Here is a 12,261-nt window from a genome sequence, read left to right on the forward strand (position 1 = left end):
TCTCTCTCTCTCTCACTAACTCTGCCTGTCAAAAAAAAAATTAAATGTGAGTTTCCATAAATAGAATTTCCATAACCCCAGGGTTTGTGTGTGTGTTCATATAATCAGTACATCTCAGTGTACAACTGTCATTTAAAATATATGAATACACATAAGTATATATACATTCTTGTAAGTTTAGAAAGATAATATATACAATAATAATAGTTAAATTATACTGAACATTTTTGTAATAGGTAACAAATGAGATGATCTACATAAAATGTTGTCCAATTTCCTCTTAGATCATTAAATCCGTGTGTTATTACTGAAGATATTAGTACCCAGAGCAGGTACTGCCATTCACAAAGCTAGTAAATGGCAGAACTAGCATCCAAATAGTTTTTAGTTTCCAAAGGCAGTGCTTTTAAACATACCTTTTTTTTTCCTTTTGAAGTGTTGAAATTTATAGAGCAATATGAGCTTTTACATAGTTTTATCATCCTTCAAAGTCTCTGATACCTTGAAAACATGATCACAACTCATACTTGCCTCTGTAGTTAAAAAGAACACTTAGTAACTGTTATACCCCTAAAAGTTTTCATGAAATGAAAGGGAAAATCAAGATTTAATTTTCATAAATATCTCTAAATACATATGCCTGTTAGGTAGAATATTTGTAATGGAAAAGACCATTTGTCAGAAGACTAGGTTTACACTTACTGCATTTGTAAGTAGCTAAAACTTTCTTCATCTTAGTTCTGTTTTCTGAAAAATGAGGATAAAACCACTTACCTGCCAGTGCTATTAAGAATGTCAAATAAGGGCCGGCGCCGTAGCTCAATAGGCTAATCCTCTGCCTTGCGGCGCAGGCACACCGGGTTCTAGTCCCCTCGGGGCTCCGGAAAGAGTTGGGTCAGAGTCTGTAGGAGGCAGATTTGCATGAAGAGAACGCGGCCCCTGTGATGAATGGAGGAGTGGAGACCTGGACGCAGCCGCGACTCTGCTACCTGGTGAAGCAGGGGAACAGCTACAGCTTCTCCCTGAAAACCGTCCAAGGTAAAAAGGGCATGCACATGACTGATATCATCCCTCAAAGCGTGGCTAGGAAGGCTGGTGTCCTTGCTGATGACCACTTGATTGAAGTGAATGAAGAGAATGTAGAAGATGCCAGTCACGAGGAGGTGGTTGAAAAGGTGAAGAAGTTGGGAAACCGTATCATGTTCCTTCTGGTGGACAAAGAAACTGAGAAACGGCACAGCGAGCAGAAGAGAGTTCAGGAGAGAAGCGGCCAGTTTAAAGCTGCTGCCCCACCAGCCCCGCATTGTGGAGATGAAGAAGGGAAGCAGTGGCTATGGTTTCTATCTGAAGGCAGGCCTAGAATAGAGAGGCCAAATCATCAAGGACATAGATTCTGGAAGTCCAGCAGAGGTGGCTGGCTTGAAGAACAATGACCTGGTAATTGCTGTCAACGGCAAGTCTGTGGAAGCCCTTGATCATGATGGTGTGATGGAGCTGATTAAAAAGGGTGGAGATCAGACTTCACTGTTGGTGGTGGACAAAGAGGCGGACAGCATGTATAGACTGGCTCATTTTTCTCCATTTCTCTACTATCAAAAGTCAAGAACTGCCTAATGGTTCTGTCAAGGAGGTTGCAGCTTCTACCCCTGTTCCTCTGGAGGTCTCAAGTCCAGATCCTACAGAGGAAGTAGAAGATCATAAGCCTAAACTCTGCAGGCTGGATAAAGGGGAAAATGGCTATGGCTTTCACTTAAATGCGATCTGGGGCCTGCCAGGCTCATTCGTCAAAGAGGTACAGAAGGGCAGCCCTGCTGACTCAGCTGGGTTGGAGGATGAGGATATCATCATTGAAGTGAATGAGGTGAACGTGCTGGATGAACCCTATGAGAAGGTGGTGGACAGAATCCAAAGCAGTGGGGAAAATGTCACACTATTAGTCTGGGAAAGAAGGCCTATGAATATTTCCAAGCTAAGAAAATCCCTGTTGTTTCCTCCATGGCTCTTCCATTGGCTATACCTCCAGATTCTCAAGGAGTGTTGGCGGAATTGGAGTACAACTTGCACGAGGCAAAAGAACGAGCACACAGTACAGCTACAAATTCTTCTTCCAATTCTGAAGATACTGAGCTGTAATGAGAACAGATTATGGCTTTGGCTGATAGCTGTTTCTGGATATTCAATAAAAATCCTTTAAGGAACAAGCTACCACCTGTTTGTCTGTTAGAGAACTCCTCTGGGAACCACTCATCACATTGGATTGTCTTCTGCTCTCATTTGTCTGAGGGCCTGCTATTGCAGATGGCTTATTTATGGGTAACTTGGGAAGAATTATGGCAGGAACCAGATTCTTTTCATGTGATCTCTTCCCAGCTTCAACTTCACCTCCTTTCTTTGGATGATGATATCTCTTACCTTTGAGTTCCTCGAGCACCAAAGACGATTTGTAAATCTGTGAGAACTGCTAATTAAGGTATCTAAGCAGATAAGTTCAGGAAAATTATGCCTTTGTAACAATGTTATGGTTACTAGAATAAATACTATTAAATATGCACCAGGTTCTAGTCCCAGTCGGGGCGCCAGATTCTGTCTTGGTTGCCCCTCTTCCAGGCCAGCTCACTCCTGTGGCCAGGGAGTGCAGTGGAGGATGGCCCAAGTGCTTGGGCCCTGCACCCACATGGGAGACCAGGAGGAAGCACCTGGCTTCTGGCTTCGGATCGTCTCAGCGTGTCTGCCATAGTGGCCATTTGGGGGTGAACCAACGGAAGGAAGACCTTTCTCTCTGTCTGTCTCTCTTACTGTCTACCTCTGCCTGTCAAAAAAAAAAAAAAAAAAAAGAATGTCAAACAATACGTCATCCTAGAAATGTGTTGTAAAGAACACAGCATCATATCAGATTGTGATTTATTTTGTTTCATTTTTTAAAATTTATTTACTGTATTTGAATAACAGAGATATAGAAAGAGAGAAAGAGACAGGAACAGACACAGCCAGAGGGAGGGAGAGAGAGAGAGAGATCTGCAATCCACTGAGTCAGCTGGCGACAATGGTCTGGGTTGTGCCATGCCTAAGCCAGGAGTCTCCCACATGGGTACAGCTGCCCAAATATTTGGACCATCTTTTGCTGCTTTGTTAGGGAACTGGATCAGAAGTGGAGCAGACGCGATTCGAATCTGTGCCCGTATGGGATGCTGGCATTGTAAGCCACAGCTTAACCTGCTACACCACAGCATTGGCCCTAATTTTGTTTATAGTTAGGAAGGGCCATTTCTCTTTTAGAATTTCAAAATTATACTTTTGAAACTTTCTGCCACTTAAAAATATTATCTTTTGAGAGTGGGCATTTGACACAACAGCTAAAACACTGATTGGGACACCTACATACCTGACTCAAGTACTGGCTACTCCACTTACTAGTCCTGTTAGTGTGCATGCTGGGAGGCAGCAGGTGATGACGAAAATACTTAAGAGATCAGAGCCTGATACTCACATGAAGAACTGAACTGGTCTGTCCAGCCAAGGCAGTCGCAGGCATTTGAGAAGTGAACTAATGGATAGAAGCTCTCTATCTGCATGCCTCTGTCCAAATCAATCTCTCTCTCTGCTTCTCAAATAAAGTGAAAATAAACAAACAAGTTTTAAAATCATGTATTTTCATTTTAATTTCAGAAGTGTTTCGTAACTGTGGTAATCACTAAGAAAAACTGCTGAAGTACTCATTTTATAACTAGAAGAAATAATGTCACAAAATACAGTGTAATATTTATTTTTAAAGATATTTATTTATTTGAGAGGTAGAGTTACAGACAGAGAGATGGAAATACAGAAGGAAAGGGCTTCAGTCTGCTGGTTCACTCCCCAGATGGCCGCAACAGCCAGAGCTAGGAGCTTCATCAAAATCTCCCACCTGGTGCAGGGGTCCAAGCATTTGGGCCACCCTCTACTATCAAGTTAAACAAAATTCCCTTCTACAAGACTTGCCTTGTGTTCTTCCCTCTTTTTGTTTTCTATTTTTACTTTTTCCTACTCATGAGGCAATGCAATCTAGATCAGCAGCTTGTATATTTCTAACAAAAATGAAGTAGAATGGAACAGATTTAAGACACAGTTCAAACGGTAATTCCACAGGACTTGATCAACTTTGGGGGCACACAGCACATAAGCGTGCCAAGCCTGAGTTACTTTGTGTTTTTAATCTGAGTTAGTGGAGACTACAATCCCCAACAAGAGAATGGTGATCAACAATCATGACTACTGTAAAAAGGAAAATGATATGCTTAATTTTGAACATATTGAAATCAAAAGGTCTCATTTAACAAGTCCAATTTTGTTTTCTTTGTAACATTTATTCAGTTTATACTATTGTCATAGGTAAGAGAAACATCTTCAAATAATTTAAAACATAAGTAAAAGCAGTATTTAGCTTTGCAAATTGTATTCCTATCTGTACTAAGCAGTGTTGTAACCATTTTATGTAGTGTTTCATTTAACACTCAGGAAATCCCAAATTTTACTGAGTTTAAAAAATACAGGACAGATCAGTGAAATATATATTTTTCAAAAATCTGGTAAATATTAAATGGAAAATGTTGAGATATAATTCATGACCCTCTTTTCTCTAAGGTTGTGTTATTTCTAATAACTTGCTTTTAAAAATTTTATAGACACAGTTTGGCTGCCTAGTTAATATTCCCATAAATAGGGTATGAGAGTTCTCCTTTTCCACATCCTCCCCTATGTTTGTTACTGCTTTTTTTTTTTCTTTTTAACAATAGCCATTCTGACAGAGGTGAGGAGATATCTCATTGTGGTTTTAATTTGCAGCTCCTTCATAGCTAGTAATATCGAACATCTTTTCATACAATTGTTGGCCGTTTGTATTTCTCCTTTATAGAACTGTCTATTTAGGCTCTTTGCCCATTTCTTAACTGAATTGCTGTTTATTTTGTCCTTGAGTTCTTTGAGTTCCTAATATGTGAGATAGGCTTTTTACAAATACCTTCTATTCTGACAGATATCTCTTCACTGTTTTCCTTGCTGTGCAGAAACTTCATGGTCTAGTTTTGTTTTTGTTGCCTGAGCTTTTGGAATCTCATTGAAGAAATCATTGCCACATCAATGTTTGTAAGTGTTTTCCATATGTTTGTGTTAGTAATTTGATATTTTCAGATCTTATATTTAGGTCTTTTATCCATCTTGAGTTGATTTTTGAGTATGGTGAGGGTTAGGGATCTAATTTCCAGTTTTGTTAGCACCATGTATTGAAAAGACTGTCAATTCTACAAAGAGTGTTCTTGGCACCTTTGTCAAAAATCAGTTGGCAGTATGTATGTGAATTAATTTCTATGTTCTATTCTGTTCTAGTGATCTATGTGTCAGTTTTGATTCAGTACCACATAGTTTTAATTACTACAGCTTTGTACTTTGCTTTAAAATCAGGTATTACGATGCCTCAAGCTTGATTTCCCATCCACCCCACGGTTGCTTTGGATATTCTGGGTCTTTTGTTCTTCTATATACTTTTTCACACTCCAGAGGTCTTTTATATTTTTGTACTTATTATGACATGAATTCTTACAGAATAGATTCCAGCAGCTAAGGCTCCTTCCCTTCAGTGCTGACAAAGTGTGCTTCACTTGGTAGAACAGGCTGATGCTTCAGTTTAGCCAAGGTAGCTTTCTCTTGGCTTCCTCATTTTTCTGATAATTTTCCTTTACACATTTCAGAAAGTTATTTTGGCTCATAGGGTGCTTAATATGCTCAATATACACGTTAATTAACTTGGTAAAAATCTTCCTCTTCACTTGCTTGTTTACAGCAGTGTCAATGCTGGCTAACAACATTGTAAACTCCCAGTTTTGTCATGGTAACATGCATGGAGCATGCCTTTCTGAACAGTACCCATTCTCTTGACATCTACAATATCACATTCATGAGCATGTATATGGTCAAGGAATATCTCTGTGTTTTCTCTCTCCTTTCCCTTTGTTTTTATCAGCTTGCGTTCTGACTGAAAGATCCATATGAATTTTAGGATTTTTAATTTTGTAAGTAATGATATTGGTATCTTCATACAGACTGTTTGAAATTGAAAGTCACTTTAAGTATTATGTACATGTTAATGACATTATGTTTTCTAATACATGAGCAGGTGTTATCTCCTCTTTGTTCTTGATTAAATCAACTCTGTGATATTTCTTTAAGAGATCTTTCACTTTAATTAAATTTATTTCTAAGTAGTTTTGGTTCTTGTAGTGTCGCTCCCCATCTTCGTGGAGCAATGACACTAAACCCTGCCTAGGCTTCATATCCGAGTCACGGCACCATTATGTCGCTCCCCCTCTTCGTGGAGGAACAACACAGGACCCTGCACTGTTCTTTTGTCTGCTCGGCCCTTCCCGGGTTTGCTGCTGGTTCTTCCCGGGTTGGCTACCGACCCTTCCACCTCCGTGGAAGGGCGGTTCCCCCTGCCACTTTCCCCACTTCTGCGGGGGAGCGGCACACCGCCGGCCGGCTCTCTCGGGGGCTGCACAGGTGTTCCTTCAGAGAGATGTTCCTGGTGCATGTTGTCTCTCTCCTCCTTTATAGTCCTCTTCCACCAATCCCAACTCGGCTGCCCACACGCCGAGTACGCTGCTCTCCTCCAATCAGGAGCAGGTCCTGCTGCTTATTGGTTGAACTGGAGGCAGCTGTGTAGAAGCTTACTCCTCCCCAGCGCCATATCGTGGGAGAGCAGATGCAAAGAATAAGTCTTAATTCCAGTAACAGTCTAGTCCGAGTTGCTCCCCACATTGTAGCTTTTGTGATAGGATTTCCTTCCTGATTTCTTCTAAAAAACATGAAATTGTGATATCAAAGGAATCTGATCCACAATATTTATCACATTACTATTCATAAAGGCCAAAATATGGAATCAACCAAGTTGTCCACTAACAGAAGAATGGAAGAAAAAAGTGTTCTACATATACACAATGGAATTATATTCAGCTGCGAAAAAAGGATGAAATCCTGTCATTGACAGACTATGGATGTTACTGGATGATATCATGTTAAAGCAAATAAACCAGACAGAGAAACACAAGCAAAGCATGTTATCCCTTATATGTGGAACTTAGAAAAAAGCCTCAAGATAAATATAGAATATGGCTTACTGGAGGCTGGATGTGGTAGGAAGGGTAGATAGAATCTGTACAAAAGATACAGGTTGCTGAGTGTGGTTAATTAATTGTGGTAAATATCAGACTAATATGACAAATTAATAATAGGAGAAATGAGGTGCAGAGCTATTTGTAGTAGTGTTTCACAATATTTTCTTTGTATATTTAAATCTATTCTGAAATAAAATGTTAAGAAAAGAATTACAGTCAATTAGAATGAAAATGTTCTATTTACCTGAATATAAATGTTGCATAAGTTATTGATGATGTTCACAAGAAGGAAATAGCAAATGAGATTGGCAATTTTCATTAAAAATGTGTTATAAAGGAGTGATACTGAGGATATATTTGACATTCAAGAGTGGAAAGTTAGCAAATTAAGATAGTGTGAAAAACTGACTTCCATTTCATTATCATAAATTGGGCCTGAATTTTCAATGACAATTATGTCAATAGTCACAAATTAGAGTGAGGGGTAAAATTAATTTGTATGTTCTTTCCATTGAAAAAATGATGGTGTGCCAAACATCTCGCATTTGGCTTTTATTTATTTATTTATTTTTTTTTTTTTTGGACAGGCAGAGTGGACAGTGAGAGAGAGAGAAACGTTTTCCTTTTACCATTGGTTCACCCTCCATTGGCCGCTGCAGCCAGCGCGCTGTGGCCGGCACACCACACTGATCCAAAGCCAGGAGCCAGGTGCTTCTCCTGGTCTCCTATGCGGGTGGGGGGCCCAAGCACTTGGGCCATCCTCCACTGCACTCCTGGGCCACAGCAGAGAGCTGGACTGGAAGAGGAGTAACCAGGACAGAATCCGGCGCCCTGATCCAGACTAGAACCCGGTGTGCTGGCGCCACAGGCAGAGGATTAGCCTATTGAGCTGCAGCGCCAGCACATTTGGCTTTCTATATATACTCTCCTTTCTCTATGTGCTATAATCTACTTGAGTTTCCTCTGCATATCTTTTTTTTCAAAGATTTATTTATTTGAAAGATAGAATTACAGAGAGAAGTAGAGAGAGAGAGAGAGAGGTCTTCCATCCACTGGTTCACCCCCCAGATGGCTGCAATGGCAGGAGCTGTGCCGAACCAAAGCCAGGAACTTCTTCTGGGTCTCCCACATAGGTGCAGGGGTCCAAGGACATGGTCCATCTTCTACTGCTGTGTCTGGCCATAGCAGTGAGCTGGATTGGAAGGGGAGCAGCTGGGACTAAAATCAGCACCCATATGGGGTGCTGGCGCTTCAGGCCAGGGCTTTAACCCACTGTGCCACAGCACTGGCCCCTCCTCTGCCTTTAAACTGATTCATCTAAAGCAAATGACCCTTTTTTGTGAGCTTCTTTCTGGATATTGGTAGTGATAACTTTACTTACCTCCATAGTTCTAAAGATGATAAATACCTATTAGTACATTACCTTTGCAGTTCCCCAAAACTTACCTTGTAAATTAACTCTCTTCAAACAACCCAATTATAAGTATGCCATATGTTTACTTTTGGAAATTTTTTCTGATACAGATGGCTTCATGGAAAAGCATCCAAATCAAAGAAAGAACAAGATTAATTAGTTGGGGTAGGGATAGGAAAGCCCAAATATATGAAAGCATACAAGGGGACTGACAAAATATATCTTAAACTTGCATGAAACCATATTGATAACTAAAATCACTATGAATTCAATGAATAATTAAAATTAATATCACTATGCCATGAATGAATCAATGAAAATGACAACAGTAATGACAATGCTTAATTGAATTACTAGAGGCCATGATTAGAACAGAGATTTGTGAAGCTAAAGTCAAGTTTAGAACTCAGAAAGCAGCAACAATTAAGTTAGCAAAGCAGGTAAACTTGATGTTAGGTTAACAATTGGAAAAGCGGCAATAAACTAATGATATATATTAGTCAGTAGTAAGGTAAAAGGGAACATTTCTGTGGAGAAAATCAATATTTCACTCTGGCTTTTCATAAATACAGTTTGATGTGGCTTTCTGATATTTCAAGCTTGCTATCACATTAGTCATTGTACCTATTTGATTACCTATAATTGCAATGGTAATAGCTGAGTGAGAGGGTAAATGTTATACCAGCATGATGATGCAGTAATAGTGGTGACACAATCCAGAGTAATGGTGTAGAAAGTGGTAATGTTGGGAATGATATGTCACCAAGACTGTATTAGGAATTTAGTGAGGGTGAAATAGCAGAGATGTTCAGATGGATAATATGGAACCAGCTCACTAGGCTAATCCTCCGCCTTGCGGCGCCGGCACACCGGGTTCTAGTCCAGGTCAGGCTGCCGGATTCTGTCCCGGTTGCCCCTCTTCCAGGCCAGCTCTCTGCTGTGGCCAGGGAGTGCAGTGGAGGATGGCCCAAGTGCTTGGGCCCTGTACCCCATGGGAGACTAGGAGAAGTACCTGGCTCCTGCCATCGGATCAGCACGGTGCGCCAGCCGCGGCGGCCATTGGAGGGTGACCCAACGGCAAAGGAAGACCTTTCTCTCTCTCTCTCTCACTGTCCACTCTGCCTGTCAAAAAAAAAAAAAAAAAAAAAAAAAAAAAAAAAAAACCCTCTGACACTCTGACCTTACAAAAACATGAAAGTATTAAAACTAAAATTTTAATTGTGTAAATTTCAGAATTTCAGTTATAAAGTAGAGTAAATAAGCTTTGAAGACGTGTCTGTAAATCTTACTCCATGTCTTGTATTTGGCTACCTTTAAACCTTAGGCAGCATTTAAGAAGAAACAAAAAGGATTATGAAAATTACATTTATAAATTGCAGCAAATATTTTAATTCTTTCACATTATTTTATGATCAAGAGAATTTTAAAGGATATCACCTAGAATGGTGATTCACAAACATTTTAGTATTGTGCTGCATTAAGAATTATATTTGTACAGCATATTTGAGAAAACTAGGAGTTTGAGAACATCTATCAACGTATTTCAGTCTATGGCCATACCTCCTGATGCATCCTATCTTGTCTGAGAGTATTTCAAAAAGTTCATGAGAAAAATAAAAGTTCATGGAAAACAGAATTAAAAAGTAAGTTCACTTGGGTGCCAAAAAATTTGAATCCATGAAGTTTTTTTCATTATACTCATTTTCTGTGAACATTTTGAAAATCCTTTATATGTGTGTTGTTTTTAAATAGTAAATTTGCATTATATGAATATGGAAAGAAAAATAAAAGGAAAATATTTCAAATCTAACATTTTATCTCATTCTTATAAGAAATTTGAGATTAAACTATGGATATAATTTTGATAAATAATTTTATTAATAACAATTTGCAACCCTTCTATAATTTATGCTTTATAACATAGGTCCCAAATCAAAATACTTTTAACCTTAATATTATTATTTTAACAAATGTATTTTACATATTCTAAAAGTATTATATTTGCTCATAATAGAATACATGCTTAACCAATCAAATGATATAAAACCTAGGTTTTTTTTTACTCATATCTTCCCTCTCTCCAAAAGCACCTTAACTTTTTCATTCTTTTTTTTTAAAGATTTATTTATTTATTTATTTGAAAGGCAGAATTACAGAGAGGGTGAGGTAGAGAGAGAAGTCTTCCATCCATTGGTTCACTCCTCAGATGGCTGCAACAGCCAGAGCTTCACCAATGTGAACCCAGGAGCCAGCATCTTCCTGTGGGTCTCCCACAAGGGTGCAGGGGCCCAAGCACTTGGGCCATCTTCTACTGCTTTCCCAGGCCATAGCAGAGAGCTGGATTGAAAGTGGAGCAGCCAGGTCTTGAACCAACACCCATATGGGATGCCAACACTACAGATAGGGGCTTTACCCACTTTGCCACAGTGCTGGCCCCTTGTCTTTGTCTTTTGACAAGATCACATTTTTCCCTTCTTCTGTTAATGTGGTATATCACATTTATTGACTTATGCATGTGATCCATGTTTGCATCACAGGAATAAGTCTCATTTCGTCTTGTTAAGTGATTCTTTAAACATTGAGTTTTGTGTGCTAGAATTTTGTTGACGATTTTTGCAATGATATTCATAAGAATATTGCTCTGATTTTGTTTTCTTATCGTACTTGTCTGAATCATGTACCAGAGTAATTCAATTGTTTGGAAGAATTTGTGATGGACTGGTGTTATTTTTTATTTAAATGTTTGAAAGTGTTAACCAGTGGAGCTATCTGTTCCTGGCTTTTCTTGATTCAAAGGGTTTGGTTATTGATTCAATATCTACACTTATTTTAATAAAAAAGAATTATTTACTTAATTGAAATATAGAGCATCAGAAAGAGAGAAAGAGGGAAAGACTATCAAAGAAAATGAGAGAGAGAGAGGAGAGAGAGAGAGAGAGAGAGAGAGAGAGAGAGAGAGAGAATCTTCCATCCACTGATTCGTTCTTCAAATGCTTGCAACAGCCAAGGATGGGCCAGGCCAAAGCTAGGAGCCTGTAACTCCATTTGACTTTGGCATATGGATGTCAGGAGCCAAAGCACTTGAGCCATCATCCACTGATTTCCCAGGTGAAGTTGACTGAAAGTGAAGAAGCTGAGACTTGAATCCATGCTCTTATGTGGGATGCTGGTGTGGAAGGCGGTGGCTTAACCTGCTGTGTCACAATGCTGGCCCCAATACACTTCTTTTTTACCTACTCAGATTCTTCAGTTCTTTAGCATTCAGTCTTGGTAGATTGTATATTTCTTGCAGTTTATCCATTTCTTCTAGATTATTCACCTTCGGTAGTCATTTGAAGGAGTTTCAGAATCATTTGTATTTCTATAGCATCAGTTGTAATGGCTCCTCTTTCATTTCTGATTTTTCTGTCTAGCTAACATTGGCCAATTTTCTTTATCCTTTCAAAGAAAAGTTTTATTGATTTTTCTATTATTTCAACCGTTATTTCCTTTATTTGTGCTCTAATATTTATGCTTTTCTTTCATCTGCTCTTTGGAGATCAGCTCTTCCATCACTAGTTTCTTTGAAGGATAAAGTTGAATCTCTCATTTGCCATTTTCTTTCTTAAAAATTTTTATTGGAGAGACAAATAGTGAGAGCTCCCCTATGCTGATACATACAATTCCTTGTCCCCTCCAGTGGTGGAAATTGGAGCAAAACAA

General features: G+C 39.1%; 1 protein-coding gene across 1 annotated transcript; it reads left to right on the forward strand.

Moving 5' to 3' along the window:
- Positions 1–912: 912 nt before the first annotated feature.
- Positions 913–2,441, forward strand: LOC100351061 (Na(+)/H(+) exchange regulatory cofactor NHE-RF3). The gene is given in 4 exon segments (XM_051841327.2): positions 913–1,249; positions 1,251–1,596; positions 1,598–1,937; positions 1,940–2,441. Coding segments are annotated over 4 exon segments (1,185 nt in total). The 5' UTR covers positions 913–944; the 3' UTR covers positions 2,134–2,441.
- The last annotated feature ends 9,820 nt before the right edge of the window (positions 2,442–12,261 follow it).

This window comes from Oryctolagus cuniculus, chromosome 1 (assembly GCF_964237555.1).
Source record: "Oryctolagus cuniculus chromosome 1, mOryCun1.1, whole genome shotgun sequence".
NCBI classification, from domain to species: domain Eukaryota; kingdom Metazoa; phylum Chordata; class Mammalia; order Lagomorpha; family Leporidae; genus Oryctolagus; species Oryctolagus cuniculus.